Raw genomic sequence first — 21,398 nt, forward strand, 5'->3', positions numbered from 1 at the left:
GACTCCCAACTGTAATTTTAACTCCATACTGAGTGATAGGTCTTCAGTGTTCAAACAACTCTTTAGAGTCAGCTGATCTAGGCTCTGCACTCTTACATTGTTTTTGCATGTTGCCTGTTGTAGTGAACCCTGCTGGGGTTCTTTTGCTCATGTTTCTGCTAGATTGTTGTTATTGATGTGAGACACATTGGTGAAGTTATCCAGTGAGTTAGAGTTCCTGCCTGCGACTTTAGGTGTTCCCAAAGGATGCATAGTGTGTATTCTTCATCAGTATACATTACCTTGCTATGAGGTTGACTCTCTGCTTTGTTCTTGTCACCAAATTAGCACGCATTTTCAAGAGTTACTGCAGCTGCATGCAGAGGTGAGACTGTACCTGAACACCCTGGTTGGAGATCTATTCTCTTGTTGTTCTTGCCAATAAAGGAAAGATCACATTTTACCGTACAACTCCTCAGTTGCTACTACTAGCTTCACTGGAATTACATTTTTCATCCATTACCACAGGCTCTTTCGGTCTATTTGATGACTGACAATGATTACTGAAAAGTGCCGAGATGGCTCGTTGAGACTCATCATTTCTTGATAGACTATAAAATCCAGAATGCAATAATTAACAAAGAAAAAGAAAAAGATTGTACATAATTATTAAAGCTTTCAGAGGGTTTTCATATGGCCTTTCCACAAAGCAGCTTTAGATTAGTTCCTTTATACTATTCCTCATGTCATTCTGTCGGTTTTCAGCTGTGTTCCTTCTTATAAATTGAAGGCTGTTTTGCAGTAGTGTCACTAGAGAATTCTGTTGATCTCTGGTTAATAATAAGAAAATATCCCCTAGCAACCACCTTATTGTTCATCCTGTCAGGTAGCAGTGCCATTCTTTAAATATGAGTTCATTAAATGTGTCGTACAGCTGAACTATGATAAAACACATCAGTGCTGGTGTTATTTCTGACATTTGACCCAAACTGATGAAAATCTGCATTTTATGCCTTTTAATTAACTTAAACAGTGGTAATGTCACCAGCCCACAATGGGGATTTGAGCTAGAAAACTAACTTTGGCTGTGTCCGAAACCACACACTCATTCCCTACTCCCTATCCACTCTAAAGTGAGCAGCATATAGTGGACTATATAGTGGACTCAACTGCAAAACACAAAAATGATTTCGGACACCGCTCCAGCCGCAAGCAATGATGTCATCGCTGTCTCACAATTAAAATGTTAAGCAACAACAGCTCGTAGATTTCGATGACAACAGCTGAGGACCGAAATTAAAGGTAGAATTTCACTGAAAACAGATCCCAAATGTGATGTATTTTCCCCCGAAAAATAAAAACACTCAGAGTCTTTAGTGTCTTTAGTGGCAAAAGAGTGTACATTTTTATGTGTAATGTAATGTATTTTTGCATAAAGATGATGGTCACATGTCTTGTTATTCTCAGAGTCACTCTGTTTTAAATCCTTAACATTTTCTTATAGATTTGGTTAAAACAAACAAGCAAAAAAGAATTAAAGTTTTTATATGTGTTCCTGTGCTCCTCTCATTCATCCGTCATGTTTGAGAGCAGCAAGCGCTATGCATGATGGTAAATATTGCTAGGCTAGTGAGCACTGATTGTTCGCTACTTTGCAAAATGCATTGTGGGATAGAATGGGTGCACTATATGTTGAATAACAATGCTCACTCAGAATTTGGACACCACTACAAAATGGTGTATTCACTATATAGTGTACTATAGGGAGTGATTTCGGACACAGCCGTTGTCTCTTCTCTGGCACAGAGCCAGGCAGCTGCTCCATGATACAGGTCACTGTAAGGTCAAGGGACAGGCTAATGGCGTGAGTGCTTTCTCCATTCAGATTGTAGCATTTTTTAAATCTGAGAGGATCATATTTGCTGTGAGTGAGTGTGGCTTCAGCTCATTCAACTGTTTTGCCCATCTGGAGCAGATTGTCCTGCCTCATTTTTCATGATTTTGAAGCATAAGTTTATAAACTTAGAGATGTTTTATCTGACTGAAAATTGACCTGGGGGTTCATAACACAGTAGCCTATTATAAAACAAACCTAAATACAGATTTATTTTCACATTACAGGATCTTTAAACTAACCTAGAGTGTGGTCAGCCGAAGCTGCTTTTTCAAAGAGATTTCTAGAAAACTGTAAAATTAACATGTTATCACACACAACATAGAGTAACATAAAATGAATGCTTTCATATCCTCCAAGGATTTCTGTAAAACATGCTCTCCCAAAAATGTTGTCCTTTCTCTTTGATCAGTCTTGTCATCAAGCTGTAACATTTTTCAAGGAAGACATGAGCTACTGAAGGCTTTTTTTTTTTTGAAAACTGGGCTGCAATTACTCATTAGGGAGTTGGTGGCTGATCCCGAGGCTAGACCATTTGAGAGCCACTGCTTTCAAGGACATGGTAGAGTTCAATCAAGGATCTAAGAATGCTATGCACACTGATTTAATTTCCCAGCTCTTAAAATCAGTAGGCAGTAGGATGCATTTCATCATCAGTGCCCTTTTCTTCCAGTAAGCCTTGTGAAACGGTGCATAAAAGAAAGAAAATATGCCAGAAAAAAGCAATAGGAATCACTCAAGAACACATGATTTATTAATATTTTTTCTGACCACATGGACTATCTGCAATTTGAGATGATAATAAAGCTATGACAGCTGTAGTGTGAGGAGGCAGAGGCGGCAGTTACTATAAAAATGGACACCAGGCTGTGATCTTCTAAGTATCTAGGTTTATTTATCACCTGTTGATGGCTTTTCTCTCAGCAGTGCCATCGTCTCTTCTTCTCTTGGCTGTCTAAAAAAGCAGACACTGTACTACTTCACAGTGTCAGCAATCAAGACATCCGTGACTCATTCATTCAGTATTAAATGAACACAAAATTGTCAGATACAAAGAAACTCTCATATCTTCTCTAACTGACCATTTTGGTCTATCTTAATGTGTTCCTTTGACTAAAATGACAGGATAAGTCACTTGCACAATAATGAGACTTACACATGAACAATACAGTTGAACACCACGTATTTCAAAGTCAAGACAATGATGTTCTCAAACCGACCTCATGTTCTTGGTTGAAACACTTTCATAATAATAAAGAACACTTTTACATTAGTTTTTTTTTCAAGACGTTCACAGTAATATACACTTTAAAGCACTGAACACAAAATTCTATCAACAAAAAACATCTTACAGCTCCTGTGAGGAGTCTTTTTCACTTTATGACACTAACAGGAGTTAACATTAATGCCTCTTCATCCTTATTTTATGTAAAGAGGTGGACACAATCACAATCAAAAAAATACCTTATTACTTCATCATCATCTTAGTTGAGTTTTCTTCAACAGTGGAAAGAAGTTAGTCAGGAAACTGCGTTAATAATAGATAAAAGTTATTAGTGTTATAAAAAAATAATTTGGGCAGAGTCAGCTGCTTCAGGGTCATGATGATATGGAGAACTGTGGAGAACTCAAAAAAGGATCCAGGGCAGAGACGTACATTTTGGTTTGTTATTCAGTAGGCTTTCTAAAGTGCAGGAGGTGGTAGCTCTTGCTTTGGTTAGCCATGACCCAACATGGCATGTAAGAGCAGGGTTAACCCGTAATCTTTCTCAGATAAACAGTCTGTGGGTAAACCCAGCACACATTCACTGCAAATCTGTGGCACACTAGCACAGCATAGTGACGAGAAATTTTAACATCTTTCACACACTTTCCTTTTTCTTCCCCCTCATGGCTAGCATGACACATGACACAAGTGAATTCAAGTAACAAAAAAGACATATGCCAAAATTACAGGAGTTGAGGGTTTTGTGGATCACCTTTCAAATTAATGTCCCAATCAAACATGAACTTTTTAAAAAGTACAGTCATTTAGGGTTAAGAAATTAACTGGTGTGTGTCCATTTCTACTTTTCAAACAAACAAGACCACTGGGGACAAGCCTTACAATTAAAAAGGGAGACAATTTATAGCTTTCTAAAGAAAATCTTTTTTACATTTATTACAGCAAAACCTCACAACCAGTGACACGTCAGACTGTTAAAAGAAAGCATGACAAGATTTTTGTCTGTACGTGCAAATTTACAGCAGAGACACGAGGCATGCCACTAGGGTCACAGGAAGTACCAAAATCAACACAAAGTAAAAGCTCCTCACAGATGCTTAAAAAGGGTCATGTTATTTAGTGGTAGTGAACACTTTAACATTTTTTTCAGCTGTACACTGAGGTATCTGACTGAACTATGATAAAACATCAATGCTGGTGTTATTTCTGACATTTGATCCAAACTGATAAAAATCTGCATTTTATGGCTTTTAAGAAGCTCAAATGGACATCTGCTTTGAACAATCTTTTCTGAGAAGGTGGAGCTTATGTGACGTAGGTTTCTACATCACAAACTCTATATAAAAGGCAGTGGCGTGCACAGACTTTTTCAAGGGCAGGGGCGAAAAGAAAAAAGAAGAGCCCATACAGTGCATTCTCACCACTGAAGAGGGCACAAAGTTTCGCATGTTTTTGAGGGCACTTTAGACATGTTTATATGTTATACAAATGGGCATTATATAGCCTTAAAACAGACTAGCTAGACAGACTGCTCAAGTTCGGATCAGCATCCACAAGAACTGTGTAGATTCAACATTGGACTGTGAAGAACACACAGAAATAAATAAATAAATCCCTAGGGGGTCTGGGGGTCTTCCCATTTTAACACCATATTAAGCACCAGATAATCCAAACTGGTTCTGTGAGATTTAGTTTTGGCTCAATATAGATCAAAAAAGGGCCCAACATAAAAGTCATCGCAACAGTAATGTTTCATAGTATTTCATGGTCCTAATGGTCTTCTGGAGTTTAGTGGGTTTTCTTCACCCAAGAGAGCAGTTGTGTTTTGCCAACCAGGAGGGCACTAAAGCACGTGTTTTTACCAACCAAGAGAGCAGTTTATCATGTTTTATCCAGCCAAAGTGGCAGTTTAGTGTGTTTTTTTCCACCCAAGAGGGCAGTTTAGTGTGTTTTACCTACCAGGAGGGCACATTAGCACGTGTTTTGGCTCCCAAGAGGGCACTTTAGTGTGTGTTTTGGCTCCAAAGAGGGCACTTTAGCACGCGTTGTGGCTCTTGAGGGCACTTTAGCACGCGCTGTGGCTCTTGAGGGCACTTTAGCACGCGTTTTGGTTCCCAAGAGGGCAATTTAGCACGTGTTTTTCAACAATTGGGCCACAAGGGGGGGAGACCCCCCCATCCCTGCACACTACTGATAAAAGGTGAATCTTAATCAGAAGACATTAAGGTTTCAAATTGGGCTGCAGCATACTGAAGTGTGGGACAGGCTGGTTTAAAGGACTAAGGTGTGAATTCAGAGCACCTGTGACTGGCTTGCTTATTGAGGTATTTACATGGCCATTTCTATCACTTTTATCCTATTTGTTAGTGACTTTATTTGTAGTTTCCTCTGTCTTCCCCCTGGAGATTCTCCCATCACTCCTCTCCCTTGTAGTCATGCTTCCTTCTTCACAAGAACTCCTCTGCCACAGCCAAGCGATGCTCCCATACTTCCAGCGAGGTCTAAGCCGACCTAGAGTCCTCCAGCAAGCCCGGCGAAATGTGTGGGACGAAATACAGAACAGCAGTGGGTCCAGAGCGGCGTTTATGTACCACAGAGGAAGAGACAGGTACGACTTCAGGATGGTGTAGACAAAAAGAACTGTGTCAGACCAAACCACCACATAGACCTGCATCAGAGATGAGGCGATGTCTGGGAAGTTGCAAACAAAAAAGGCCACAACAACTGCACCTGGAAAACAAAATGTGGATTATATCAGCAACTTGTTGGAAATCAAAATTTGAAAGTGAAAATTTTATTCAAAAATACAGATGTAATCACAGCATGATTTTATTAAAGAAATGATCAGACCATCTGTTATGATTACTAGTTACTCTCACCTGACTATGCTCAATAGCAGAGGAATGTCAAGTATAGCTCACAGGATTGTTTCATCAGTGCTCTGGTTATGAACAACTATAGACCATCTACAGGTCACTTAGAGTGGTAGAGGATTGCCTGACCAGACCTGTGACTAGTTTGACGTGGCCTGTGGCCAGCAACCAAGTTAGGCCAGGATCCCTACCCATCCCCACTGGCCCAGGTTGGGACAGGCTCAAGGGGAATCAAATGCCCCATTCGCACAGGACTAGTGTTACCTAGTGACCTCTGGTGGTTTGTAATAATTGCACAGGTCGTCCGTGATTTTAATCTCATGTGTAGTACAGGGATAAGGGAGTAATTCACAAATTATCAGAGGCCCATGTCTTTCACAATTAGATTCCACTGTCATGACTTCATGTACGTGAAGGGGTAAACAAGGCTAACGTCAGGAATAGGATACCCCCTATGAAGTCTAACTACTGGTGGTGGCGCTGATGAGGGATGCAGGATCAGATGAGCGGTTGACTTCCGAGAAGCTGGACCGGAACACCAATGAGGTGGCTTGGAGGAGACTGAGGTATGCAGGAGAAGATGATCAGAGTATCTGGACTAGATGCTGATGAAATGAGTAGAGGTGGCTGGGGTGGAGGAGGGTTGTAGGAGAAAGGATGACAGATTTAAAATATGACAGGTGCATGATTATTAGTCAAACAAGGTGGCAGAGTCTGATTAGCTTAGTCCTTAAAAGAGTAAACACCCAAAATCAGCTGATCACTAGGAGGGATGAGAGAATGAAAGGAAGAAGGGAGAGATATAAATTAGACTAATAAATGAGTAAGAAACAGTCTTCCTGCTTGAACTTTCACTGAGCTCCATAACAACTCTCTTTGGGGCAGACCCACTACTCAATTTAAACTAGAAGACACAGTCCAGTCATGTTTTTATTTATTAAGAAACCTATGCAATAGAAATGCTTTACAGCCAGTTTATAAATGTACGTCTTTGAGACAATGAGGGAGAAAAAAGGTTAAAAAGTGGCCTGCCAGCCTGCTCCAACCTGCCAGCACACAGTGAAATAGTGCAGTGGGAGGGATAAGTGAGAAAGAGGGAACACTGCTCACAAGTATGCATGTCTAGGGTTCATATCCAGACAGAAAGAAACACAACAGTCTCTTCTGGTTTGTTCAAAATAGGTAGGGTAAGAGGTCAGATCAGAAGTAACTTATTGAAATATGCCAACTTATAAGATGGTGTAGCCTCACTCTACTAAGTGTGATAGTTGCTACCTTTTCATCAGTGTTTAAATAAATGTGGGCTCTCGTGGAATTTTATAAAGGAAACCCAACTTTGGGGGGTACTTTGCACATATATTTGGACGTCTGTTTCCCCACAAAATGTGAAATATAAGCCAACACAGTCCGTTGTTTGTGGTCTATCTGTTTGAAACAATGAAATCAGATTCTAATCTGTGCCTACTGTAACACTGCATTTAGTCATTATACTGTAATACTACCTGCCCTCACCTTGTATCTCCACCTATGGAGCTCAACCCACGGAGAAAGAAGCACACAGCTGTACTTCTGTTAGCGCAACACATAAATGTAAGGAGCAGAGTGACAGGGAGCTCAACTGCATTAAACTGAACACTTTCTGTGACAGATCGTATTCAAACCCAGACACATAAAAACACCAAAAGGGGCTTAAGCACCAGCTCTTTAGCCCTGTTTAGAGACAGTGCCTTTAAAAAAAAAATTTAGTCTTTGCACCCTACCCACATCAGAGACACACAACTGAACAGCTTGTTCTGAGGGAGACTTTTTAGACTAGATTTAACCTCCTCTGGTGTTTGATATTGCCTTTAAAAAGTGTTCACACCGTTGGATGTTTGACCCTTTCATTGATTCTATAAATCAATCATAATCAATATAATTAGGCTTTTTTTGACTAAAAAATCTATTTTAAAAAATTTTAAAACTAAAAAAGTTTTAATGTCAAAATGACAACAGACCACTACAAAGGTCAATTAAATAAAATATGTGATGTAAAATAAGTGATTGCATAGCATAATCCCCCCCTTTAAAGTGACTATCCTAATTCAACAAAGGCCCAGACAATTGGTTCTAGTCTCACAATCAGTGAAATGGGGATCCCCTGATTGCAGTGAATGGGTCTCAAGTGATCACCATCCCCACTGAGAAGCGTGGTGGTGGCAGCATCATGCTGTGGGATGCTTCTGGGCAGCCGGCCCTAGAAGGCTTGTAAGAAAATTAAGGAGGGCAATCATATTCAGTGTGCAAGAGAACCATGCGAGAAGATTTATTTTCCAACAAGACAGTGACCTGCAGCATACAGTGAAAGCTACACAGAAATGGTTTAAAGACAAGGTGAATGTTCTGGAGTGGCCGAGTCAAAGCCCAGACCTCAATAGAGAATTTGTGACTGGACATGAAAAGGATTGTTCATGCCTGATCCCTGTGCATCCTGACAGAGCACGAGAAGTTTTGCAAGGAAGAATGGAGTAAAATTTCAGTGTTCAGATGTGAAAGCCTGGTTGAGACCTATCCACACAGACTCAGTGCTGTGATTGCAGCCAAACGTGCATCAACTTAATACTGACTTGAAGGGGGTGAATATTTATGCAGTCACTTATTTTACATGGCATATTTCTGTTTAATTGACCTTCTTTTGTAGAAATTATTTTCACTTTGACATTAAAGAGTTTCTTTCATCAAAAAAAGCCAAATTATATTGACCATAATTGATTTATGAAATCAATAAAGGGTCAATCATCCAAGGAGTTGAATACTTTTATAGGCAATTTGGGAAAATGCCCTTATATAAATTAGAGCTCCTCACCCTGCAGGGGTTAGAGGAAGACGCTACCACAAAAGTGTCTGCTGTGAAAAGGAAGACAGAAGGATAATGATGGAAAAGTGATTGACATAAATCTAAATGGGCTACCTGTGGCCTGAGATCAGTCATCCACTTTTCTATGCAGCCCATCATTTCTTAGATTTATTATCTCTGATTTTATTCTATTTATTTGATTGACATTTCATACTAATTCGTCTCACAAATGGACATCATACATCTGCATTAAACCCATTTTATTAATATGAAAAGATAATTATCAGGGCATTCCCTGTAATATGTAAACTTTGAACTTTGGAAATTGTGCTTTTGACCATTGCCAACTCTTGACATTGCTGACCACTGCAGGAAATTAGAAAATGGAGGATGCTTTGTTAGCATGTCAGCTGCAATCAAAATCACCCTTTCCTATCAGGATATAATCTGCCCCACAAAATGTAATTGATGCTTTCAATGTTAAATAAAGCTGGATTAAATACTGATGGTTGTTTTTTTTTTTGTTTTTTTTTTGCCTTTTTTTTTTTTTTTGCCTTTTTAGCCAATGAGAGTGCCAGCAGTCCTTGAGGATCTATAATCAGTGACTTTGTAGCATAATCAATTTTTTAATAATTTAGAGGCTCACCCATGAGTTTCAGTGCCCTCTTTTCATTTAAAAGCAGCTTTCCATTCTGGTGGCACTGAACGTCTCGTCGTCCTTCAGGATCCGACCGTGTTAGGCCCATGTTCCTCCTCTGACGCCCGTTCCTCTTCAAATAGAGCAGGATGAGCATATAGAGAGTAAAGATGGAGATCAACGGTACCTGAAGTTGGAGAGTCACAGTGAGCATCTGCTTCAGTGTAAATACACTAAAATAGACCAATAGAAAAACACAATACAGCAGCACTGATCTCACCAGAAAGAAGAAACCTGCCCTCAGGAGTAGCGCTCCTTTATAGATGGGGGCAGGATCAGGCTCTGTCATCTCACACATAGTGGAAACATGAAAGGCATCTTCATGTTTGGTGGCTGTGTAGTCCAGGATGCAGGCCCGGGCCTGGTCATAGACTATAGCAAAGGGCACAGCTGAAACCAGAGAGATGATCCAGACTGAGAGAAGACATGGCAGCCGTGAATTCTGTTGGAAAGGACAGAGAAAGGTTGGAAATTTCAATTCACAGTTTTATGAAATGCTAAAATTGTTCTGCACTTATTATACCCCCTTCAATTTTCATCTTCCTTTTGTGAAATTGGTGAAAGTTGCACGTTGCGCACTGCCGATCCTCTACTTTATTGAAATGCTATTCTATTCTTTTAACAATCTGCTGCTTAAAGTGCATGAGTTATGTTAACTCCACCTTCAGGCTTGAGACAGACCACATGGTGTGGCAAATGGCTGCATAGCGCTCGGTGGTGAAGATCATGATAACCCAGCTTGTGGTGGCACAGTACAGTTGGCGAACCATGAAGTAGACCTTGCACACGACTTGACCCAAACGCCAAGGGTAGCTCTCCCAGTAGTAGCGGTAGAGAGTTACAGGAATGGTCAACAGCTGCAGGGTATCTAAAATATGAGACAGATTAGAACAACTGTATCAAAGTAAATTGAAGCAAAAATACATTGCAACTTCCAAAAGACAGTGTTTACATCATTAAATGAAGAAAATCTTCAAGTTTGATATATGTAAAAAAGTTGAAATTAACCTAAACGCCAGCAAAAGCGGCATAATGTATCCCCTGTTTGACCTGTTGATGCCCAGACAGCCCTGCTTAAAGTAGTTAATGACATCAGAATAAATCCTGACAGCAACAAGCCTTCGGTTCTGGTGCTACTTCATCTAAGTGCTGCTTTTGATACTGTTGACTAGTGGATTCATTTAGACAGATTGACTAAGTGTGCAGGCCTCTGCAGGAATGTTTTACTGGTTTACCTCACATCCATCTGACAGAAAAGTCTTTGTGGAAGACCATTCCTGCTAATGCTGGGGAGGTGATCAGTGGGGTACCACAAGGATCAATTTTAGGACTGTTACTTTTTAATCATACCCTGCGTGTCATCAGGAGGCACAGCATCTCTTTCCACAGCTATGCTGATGGCACTCAGCTCCTGATGACACCAAACAAGACTTAACTGTCCTTTAAAATTTTTTTATAAAAGTCACAGATTTTTTTTGCAGCTGAACCAGGACAAAACAGAAGTTTTTATTATTGGTTTAAAGGCTCAGAGAGAGAAATTGACCCCCACACAAAATAGGACTGAACCCAAGTTGAGAAGCTCAAAATCTTTAGGTAATCTTTGATTGTGATTTTAATTTTAAGGCTCGTGCACGGGATGTCACAAAAACAGCATTTTAACACTTCAAAACATTGCCAAATTAAGAATATTCCACCTTCTGAGCCACACAGAGAGACTAACTAACCAACTTTATAACTAACTGTAACACTCTCCTTCAGTCATTCAAAATTCTGCAGCACAAGTACTGACAAAGACCTGAAGGAGAGCACACATTACACCGATTTTAAAGCCCTTACACTGGCAGCCTGTTAGTTCCTGCATTGATTTTAAAAAATATTGTATTAGTTTATAAAACACTGCATGGCCTTGCTCCATACTACCTTTTAGAGGTGGTTCAGTTCACCTACTCCCAGTAAAACTAAACCCTGTCCGTAGTTACTGCCTTGTCCTCCTCAATCAGTGCTGATTGGTCGGGCTTGTTCATTTATTTCAGAGTGAAACTTTGCCAGATTGAGCTGCCCAGTGACAGTCATGTAGTCTGGCAAGTCCATCTGCTTTGCAAGGCTAATTGTGGCCCCTCCTAGAGTCATAAGCAAATTGTGATTCATCTCCAGTGATCTCTATGTTTCATCTGTAGTGATTTTTGTCCAAGCAGTTTCAAGGGCAAGAAGACCAAGAAGCACTGCCTATTATAATGGATTTACGTCACAGTATCAATGAGACTTTAATATTAAGAGGAAGCTGAGACTTTAAAAGACAAAATAAACATATTAGTAAAGATTCATCACATATGAAATGAGCTTTTAATGTTTTTTGCTCTGTGATGGTGGTTGGTTTGAACAGCCGGCTCAACTTAAACTTGAGTGCTGTATCAGTTTGGTAAATGTCATAACCAGAATTCAGAGGCATTAGTCCAGTGTATGCATATGACTGACTGCTAAACACTGCTGATTTGTTGATTGATGTTACCTTTGTTTGTGCTGCTCTTTTGGCCACGACACCCTGATAAAAGAGATTTAGGTATCTCAGAGAGAATACCCCTGGTTTAATGATGGTTAATCAAAGTTTAAATAAAGACATGTTTTATATCGATAAAATTATTTTTCATGATTTACCTCATAAAAATACTTGCCATTATTAACAGAGGTGAACTTCAACATTAGGCACAGTTAGGCAATTGCCTGGGGACCTGGACTTCTAGGGGCCCTGTGAACACATCATTAACTTAACCCTCTCACCTGCACTGACCTGGCAGCTTGGAATTTTGACCTCTTGAGCCCTAGTGGGACCAAATTTGGTCCTGCTCGCCTTGATCAGAACTACCTTGCTCTCTGTGCGCTCTAGTTTTGCACAAAAATTATGTTGCACATAAAATTAAACCGAAGAAGCTCAGCGACAAGCCCAAACCATTTTTACCTACACCACATACAACTCAAAAAGAAATCAAATCAATGACCACATTTCAAAGTAGCTGTAGCGCTATGTAGCCAGACACTTCCGCCCCCCTACGGGATGGTCCCTGGTACTACAGACACAAACATGGTCTCATTTTAAAGGCCAGCCTCTACTGAAGATTTGAGTCATGTTTGTGCAGTTTTTATTTGTTTCTTTTCTTTGAAAGGGATTTGATACCTGAGAATTTTCAAATGCAGAGATAGTGCTAAATTGGGCCAAATTTGGTCAAAATGGCACATGAGGGGACTTCGCCTGGATAGTCTCTTCTAAAATCTCTCTTATTTTGTCCTGATAACCCTCTAGTGGCATAAAGGTTGAAACAGGTAATGTCAAAATGTGGTGCTATGGCATACTGAATATTTTTGGACTTCAACTGCATTATTTCTATGGGATAAATATGCTAGAATTGCCAAAAAATTAGGTGAGAATCTAATTTTTCAATTAAAACGTCTGTGCCAAGTTTATACACTCTGACCCAGTGACATATATACACATATTTACACTTCTGAACAAATTTCACAAGTGCCCTGTTCATAACTGATCATTCAAACAGAACTTGTAGTCTTAGAGTTACACTCATTTAAAGTTGGGCTGGCAATTTTGAGCAGTAGCTTAATAAAAGAGGCTAGGGCTTAAATAAAGGGGTTACCACAGTCATTAAAAGCTAGAAATATTATGTAAGCTTAGTCTTATTATAGTGGCACGAAAGCCACCTGAAAATGATAAAATGTAAACTTTTATTTGAATAATGATGTCTTTTTTTCGTATGAAAAACCCCCAAAACAAGTCATTTGTTATGGCTGGTATCTTACTAAATATTTCCTAACTGATATTATACAAATATATTAGCAAATACAGTGCTTAACAAATTTATTAGACCACCTGTCATATTTGTCTCAGAGACCATCCAGCATCATGAAGTGCTTTAATGCGGACTCTTTCATTGTCAGTGAGCTCTCCACGTTTTACCGTTTTGAACAGGAATGAGGAATTTCAAACTGAATTCACCCAAATTTGAGCCGGCTCAGTGGGCTTCTCTGAGAAGTCAGAAATTAATCAAGCATAACATTCAACCACTAAAACTCATTTTTCTGCTCAGGAATGCAAGGAAATAACTATAATTTGACAAATTAATCAAGAAATAATAATGTGCTTTACTATTTTTTCAGTTTTTTGTAAATCAGTAAATTTGAAAATTCATGGATAACAATCATAATTATATTTTAGCATTAAAAATATCATTTTGGTTAAAGAGCTTCTACATATTGGTGTATTAACCATTGCAGAAACATAGAAAATGACTTTTGGTAAATACCAGTGCTGTTAATTTAGGGCAGCTGTGGCATAAACCTTACTTTGGGTGGTGGTTTAATAAATTTGTTAAGCACTGTATATCGATTTTGTCACTTCTAAAGAGGTTTTAGTTGATAAAATATGACCAAAAAACGGGGGGGGGGGGGGATCAAAAATAGAACAAAGATTTGTTTCTTTTAGTAAGTAAAGACACTTGACAATATTTTTATTCAAAAACCCTCACTAAACAGTCATTTACAGTTGGTTTTACATGAAGTCACAAATAGATCTTTCTCTAATAAACAGGTATTTGACAATGGGGGAGAACAATGGCTGTCCCCCATGCCAGTGTGTTGGGCCTCAAAATTCCTAAGTCCACCACTGATAAATAAAATGTAAATATGTGGAAATAGAGTGTCATGGCATTTGTGTGGCATTTGGGTTTAATATGCACATAAATCAAGATGAAATGCCATTAAAATATAAATAAATATTTAAATCACAGCCAAAGGCATAAATGTTCCATGTTTGCATCAAAGCAGCTGAGATAAGTGTATCTATGGAATACCTACACTTCAATGTGTCATACCCCCCCCCCCCCCCATAATTATCAAAACCCTTCACAAACTAATTATGCCCATGGTATGTAATGCTTCTTTATTTAATCTGAGCCCCTGTCTTCAAACATCAACAATAATGAGAACAACTCCAATAATTCAATGTAACCTTATGCCATCAAACATTTTATTATTTCATTAGACATGATTATGCTTTGGAAGCAATGGTATAAGTGCCTTTTAAAATTGACTTTTAGTTTTGTTTTGTTTGTTTGTTTTTTAATTGTGTTTTTTAATCCTCTGTCATGTGTTCATTTGTATGGACCCTGAGTCTGAAATAAATATATATATATCTATGTAGGTAACATACTCTGTATGTTAATGCTCACTCTTGTTCATTAAAACATTGATGACTGAAGTGCAATTTACTTTATCTATGGCACTGAATATGGGATATCAACTGTAGTCCTGGGTGGACATGCATCTGTGCATACAGATGAGGATGAAATTATTAACCTCCCTGTGAAAATGTCAGGTTTTTAAAAGCATTACCCAGGCGGTGTTTAACAGATCAGGGAATATTTAACACAATCTTATTTTAATGCTTACATTATTTTACTTTAAAAACAGAAACAAAATTATTTCACAAAAAAACAAAAAAAATACCAGGGTCTAATTTATTAGCCCCCCTGATGCTAATGGTCAGTTTTGTCTCAGTTTTGTCTTTCAATAAGTCTCAGACACGCCTCCTGAGGAATGCCAGCCCATTCCTCTTTGGCCGATCTTTCAGGCTCCTCCAGATTGGATGGCCTTCTGGGGTGGACCTAACCTGGCACCCCAGATGGATGTGTTTCACACATCCATCTGGTAAACCTCTCATAGACAGCATTTGGGAAAGGGTAGAACCTTTAAAAAAAACTCAGAGGATGATTAGATGAATGTTCTGCCTGTCACATCTTTACAGGCCAATCAGAGCAACAAAACATGTGGCGTAGCCGCTTCCGAGCTGTGCCCCTACCGAAGAAGTAAACTCCATATTGAACTGCATATCATGAACCATTGTGACTGTAGATAGTTCAGCGCAAAACTTCTGTCATTTTTGAAAACAACTCAGTGCTGTTCTTTGTTCTTCTTTTAACAAAGACATGTCGTGAAGTTCTGATAAAACTGGCTGCACCTGGAAGTACTGCCCCTCATCGCTGATTGGTCCTGTCACTTTCTAACTGGGCCCAAACGGTTCAGATGGGGGCTTTGCAAGATAGATTCGCTAGTGAGAAACACATCTGCTTTGCAAAGTTAGTGTGGACCTTGGTTCACCTCACAGATTGTCAATGAGATTCAAGTCAGGGCTTTGTGCAGGCCAGTCATTGACATTCACTTTGGTCTTCTGGAGGTAGACCAATGTAAGATTTCGGTTTTTGTCATGTTGGAAGGCAAAGCAACAACCCAGACGAAGTTTTGCTGCTGACTGGTTTTCTTTCAAAAATTTTCCTTCTGCCTTCATGATTCTTCTACATTTACGAGATTGCCAGCTCCAGGCATCACCACAGCATAATCCTCCCACCACCATGTTTCACTGTGGAGACGGTGTTCTTTGGATTATACACCTCTCCCTTCTTTCTCCAAACATCACCAACGTCTCTATGGCCAAAGAGCTGTAGTTTGGTCTCATCTGAGCAAAAGACATGCTTCCAGTATACATGATCCTTCTCCAGGTTGTCCTCAGTGTACTTAAGTCTGGCTTGAAGGTGTCTCTTCTGCAGAAGTGGAGTTTTTCTTGATCTGCAACCTCTCAGTCCATTCCTGTGCAGGACTCTAGAACAGGGGTGTCAAAGTCATTCAGGCTCGGGGGCCGGATTTGCTCCAGTGAGACGTTCTGTGGGCCAGGCTATTTTTTTAGCAACATGTATGTATGTGTGTGTTTATATATATATATATACACACATACAAAAGGGTATTTATTAGCTACTCTTGACAGGATTTACTTGCAAGAAACCTAAACAGGTCAGGCATTAATATGCTGTCCTTGTATCACGTGACATTTTTTTCTGATTATTAAGAAGACCCACTGATGCCAAATTTACAAGACTGGAATATTCATTATAAATACAAATTCAGCATGGCTGTTTATGGCTTTAAAACAGCAACCTGTTCACAAAATCTGATCTGATCATTATTTCACCAGGCCTGGGATCAGTTGACAGAGTCCAGAGAGAAGATGAGTGAGAGAAAGAGGGTGCGAGAGAGAGAGAGAGGGAGGAGGATCCTGCGGAGATGTATCCCTGACCGTTTCTCTATTGTACTGCTCATAGACCTACGAACTCTCAGCTGCTGAGTGAAAACTTGACTTTTAAGACCATGTCTGAGCTCCAGCAGTCATTCTTCTGCATGTCCGTTCTCTCTGAATCCTCCTAACATTTGTGCACGCATCATGAACGGGGCCATCTCCGTGCGTAATATTGATGCCTTTTAGCGTTGCACCAAGACCAAACATGCCGATCTCTTATGTCATAGGACAGCCTGTATCCAGATTAGGATTAAATGTTCAGTTATAAAGAATCTGTTTTACTGTTATGAGAGGATTTTTTACCGTTTTATGAGACCTGGAGTTAAATATGCTACAGGATTTATAAAAGATGTCCTGCTTTAACGTAAGTGATCAAGACTACAATTTCACTTCTTGTTGACATAGAATTAAATCATATGTAAGTAAATTTAGTTGATATTAGTTTGGCATCACACATTTTCATAATGAGGGGTTAAATCAGGCTGGAGATTGAACTGCGTCACTCGCCAGAGGTGGGAGACGATGTCTGGGTTTGTGGCTGATGGACAGTTATGCTGGGAAAGTACTTGCTATGAGAGCAGCTTCAACCCTCCACAGGGATAGAAGTTTAATTTTGAAAGGCAAAAACCTCTGACATTCATTAGGGCCTAAGGAAGGAAACAGGAAAACTGAGGTGCAGACAGGACCAGACTGTATGAGAGAGCAAAGTGCAGTTTTGCACCATGGTTAGGTTTTCATCTTATTAGATAAACAAACAAACAAACAAATAAATAAATAAATAGACTGAATAAATCCCTCTCCTTCAGTCTTAAAAATCATGCAGTCTGTATCAGCCTCTATTTGGACAGCATGTTTGCAGAGCTGAGGCGAAAAAGCAGCAGCGCTGCTGTGTGCTCTGCTGTGCGTCTTTTTACATGTTCCTCCCTGCTCTAGAGAGGGTCCAGTGTGCCGTATTTACCTCATTTATTGCATTGTACTATGAGCTTTCTTTTCTATATTATAGATAGATCATGAAATTGAGTGAAAATTTGTATTTCAAACATCTAAGTCAGTAAATATTGAAAATTAATGTATTTTTAAAAATGTCCATCTTTTTCCCTAAATGTCTTGCGGGCTGTATGGCACCTGCTGGTGGGCCGGAAGTGGCCCACGGGTCATATGTTTGACACCACTGCTCTAGCAGGACTCTCATTTGTACATACTCCTGTGAAAAGGAAGCTCTGCTTGTTTATTACAATCTTGACTTAATTATCACCCTACCCCCCAGAGTCGCAAAAGCACAGAAACAAAGAATAGACCAGCCTATTGGTTTGCTACACCATCAGATATCTATCATCACAATAACTGTGAACTCTGATGAAGATGAGATAAACTCAGCTATTGTGACTGCAAACAAAGATTTATCTGAAGGTAACAAGAAAAATAAGGCATGATCTTGAGAAATGGAGCAACTTCTGAAAGCTGGTTCAGGTAGACAACCAAAGATAGATTGATTTCATATCCAGGAGAAATCATTTTTACTAATCAGTGTGACTTCCTAGTTTGGCGGTCTATTCAAGATTTCCAGTATAACTCTCTGCTCTGTTATTGTCATTGCTGTCTGGTAACAGCTCTGCACTTACATTTTCAGTTTCACCTCTCCAGCAGCCACCTTCATACTCTCACAGGGGTTTTAGGGGAAAAGTAATTGTAATAATGCATGTCTGCAGAGCTCTAAGGGCATATGCGTCCATCTGTTCTTTTCACTCTGTTTTCCATGATGATGGGTAATTTTTAGCTGTTCTTGGTTTTGACTCAATAATGTTCTGTCCAATTTGTTAAAGAAGATGCACGTTTGAAATACATTTTCATTTTAAAAACTGGCTGCACCCTTCATGCGTCATACATTTATTCATACCAACATAAAAAGCTGAGATAGGAACCAAAATCACTGCAAGTGCCACAGTCAGCATCGCACACAACCTGACGTTGACCCAGTATAGCAAGCAACCACGTCACTACTTTTATTTAATTCATTTTGTATTATATTTATTTTAATTTATCCATTTATTGATCTATTTGAATTTGCTTTTTTATTTATTTTTATATTTTTATTTAATTTTTCTCTTTAAAACACTGTGTACTTAGCTGTAACTTTTTTTTTGACAGGTTTTGTTCTTGTTCAGGCTAAAAAAGGATTTTGCTGTCAGTTGCAAAGAGGCTAATTTCTGTTCTTCAGCAAATATATTTTTGTCTGATTTTAATTTGTATTTAACTTCTGGTTAAAGCATAATTTTTCAATTTAGATTGAAGTATAATTTCCCATTTGTAAGCTGCTACTGATTACCCTGAATTACCCTTCGAATTTATAAAGCATCCATCCATCCATCCATCCACCCTCACTTTATGCATCTTCCTTTACGCTCTGTATGAATCTTCCTCTTCTCTTATGCATCTTCCTTTTGTCAGGATTGGTAAAAACTCAAAAGGGAAAGACTCAAATACAAAGGCACAAAAAAACTCTTTAATTAACTAAAAATGCAAAAACTACAACAAAGGTGCTAACAAAATCAAAATGCACAAAAAGGCCAAAATACTAAACCTAAAGATCACCAAAAGAACACGAGGGAACACTGGATGAAAATCACAAGAGGTTACATGCAGGGGAGTCACAGGCAGGATATGCAGATGAACTGACACAGACACAGGGAGACCCAGAAACTAAATAGAAAGGGGGTGATTAGACACTGGGAGACAGGTGAGGCCAATGACACAGGTGAGGGTGAACAAGACACAGGTGAAGGCAATCAGGGTGGAGGGAAAAACACAAGGGCAGGAAGAAAGCCAGAGGACACACACGAGGAGAAAAAAAACTACAAAATAAAACAGGAAACACTGAACAGGAGCACGAGGAACACATGGAGGGAAACTGACACAACTTGAAACTAAAGACAAGGGAACACAGGAGGTAGAAAAACAAACACAAGGAGCACCAGAAACCCAAGTAACTAAAAATTAACACAACTAAACCCAAACCATGACACCTTTACTCTGTTTATGTATCTTCCTCTTCACTGTTCATGCATCATCCTCTTCTCTCTTTAATGCATCTATTTTTACTCTCTTCATGCATCTTCCTCTCCTCTCCTTATGCATCTTCCTTTACTCTGTTTATGTATCATCCTCTTCTTTGTTTATGCATCGTCCTCTTCTCTCCTTATGCATCTTCCTTTACTCTGTTTATGTATCATCCTCTTCTTTGTTTATGCATCGTCCTCTTCTCTCTTTATGCTTCTTCCTTTCCTCTCTTCATACACTGATGCTTGAACAGTCTTTTCCTAAACACTGCACTTTGTAAATAGTTTTATTTCTTATTTCTAATATTCTGCGCTTTACTTGACCATTGCAATTTCCTATTTATTCTTATTCCTATTTTTATTCTATTCTCTTTCCATTAATGGAAGCTAAGTGGTGTTCAGTGCTGAAGTCATGGTGGACCAATGTTGGATCTATCTTTACACATAATATCACAGAGTTTGGTCTAGGGATGCCCTCTTTGTAAAGTGTCTTGAGATATCATTGGTTATGAATGGGTGCTATACAAATATAAACTGATTGATCTTTAGTAATATAATGATATAATAGTAGTGTGTTTACCTGATACAACCAGGCTGAGGAGGTAGAGCCGAATGGCGCTGACTCTCATATGAGCATCCAAGAGAAGCGTCAGTATGCTCACGCCATTGAATACAACCTGATGAGCAAAAAGGGGGACAAGTTTATTTTTAGACCCCATTTCTGATTGCTTTCATGTTCTATCATAACATAACCCTGATGTATTGTACTTCAGGAGATACAGCTGACTGCAGTGTGAAATGACAATAAAAGGCACGTACTCCAAACAAGAAGATGATGCTGTAGAAGACAGTCATGGGAACAGCGATCACCAGCGGCTCGCTTTGGGTGACGCTGATGTCGAGCTGTGGCGTCTCACTGGGGCTGACGTTACAGCTAAACGAGAATGAAAAGAGCTCCGACAGGTTCATGATGAGGCAGCTGATGAGACAGGAAAGAGATATACTGAAGTCACTTCGAAGAGATAATCAGCTACCTTTCACAGTTCCTCCATGATGATTAAAACAAAGGGATACTGATTTTCTGCAAATACTGCTCTCCACTGACAAAGTCTGAATCAGTGCTTTCTAAAGGAGTACTGTGATGCACATTTGTAACATAAAACCAGTGTAAATGACTTGTATTTTTCCTGTTTTGCATTTACGATTGGAGTTTCATTCTTGTTAATAAAGTGCTTATCTTATGTGTAACTCAGTGTTTACATAGACTTTATTCATGTACAGTACATACACTGATTTTCATCCCAATGTTGACAATAACAATGACAATGTTCTTGATGTACCTTAAATTTTTAATAGGCATGCCTGTACTTTTGAGAGTGAATTTTAGCAGAAGTCATAAATTAAATCCTTTTGGCAAAAAGAAGACAAATTATTAAAATATTTATGGATAAGAAACTTCAGAGAACATTGTGTACATCATTCACTCTAAGTCAGCCATCCTGGTCACTTTGGCACAGTAATGTGCTAAATATTCGGATCAAACCTTGCAATATATGGAAAAATAATAAAATAGCAAACATTCTCTTCTCTGCTTTTAGGTGGAAATGTATCTTTGACTTGCCTGTGCAAATATATGCTTTTTAAAACAGAATTTACATTTAAATCATTTGAAACTAGTCATGAAAACAGAATATGAAAAGACAAAC

General features: G+C 39.1%; 1 protein-coding gene across 1 annotated transcript; it reads right to left on the reverse strand.

Moving 5' to 3' along the window:
• Nucleotides 1-5,454: 5,454 nt before the first annotated feature.
• LOC121510778 (pyrokinin-1 receptor-like) lies at nucleotides 5,455-20,999 on the reverse strand. Its single transcript, XM_041788996.1, has 6 exons — nucleotides 20,512-20,999; nucleotides 20,273-20,369; nucleotides 10,167-10,372; nucleotides 9,725-9,946; nucleotides 9,454-9,631; nucleotides 5,455-5,828 (listed from the first exon to the last, which is right to left on the reverse strand). The coding sequence occupies exons 1-6, from the start codon at nucleotides 20,659-20,661 to the stop codon at nucleotides 5,455-5,457; spliced, it is 1,227 nt and encodes a 408-aa protein (XP_041644930.1). The 5' UTR covers nucleotides 20,662-20,999.
• Between the last annotated feature and the right edge of the window lie 399 nt (nucleotides 21,000-21,398).

Source organism: Cheilinus undulatus, linkage group 6 (assembly GCF_018320785.1).
Source record: "Cheilinus undulatus linkage group 6, ASM1832078v1, whole genome shotgun sequence".
Classification (NCBI taxonomy): domain Eukaryota; kingdom Metazoa; phylum Chordata; class Actinopteri; order Labriformes; family Labridae; genus Cheilinus; species Cheilinus undulatus.

What these genes read in the sequence shown, in the direction of transcription:
- LOC121510778 (XM_041788996.1), bottom strand. Translation starts at nt 20,661, where the DNA reads ATGAACCTGTCGGAGCTCTTTTCATTCTCGTTTAGCTGTAACGTCAGC. An exon ending in GCATCATCTTCTTGTTTGGA is followed by an intron (nt 20,370 to 20,511) that starts GTACGTGCCTTT and finishes TTTGCTCATCAG; the next exon opens with GTTGTATTCAATGGCGTGAG. An exon ending in GAGGGCACTGAAACTCATGG is followed by an intron (nt 5,829 to 9,453) that starts GTGAGCCTCTAA and finishes TTTGTTTTCCAG; the next exon opens with GTGCAGTTGTTGTGGCCTTT.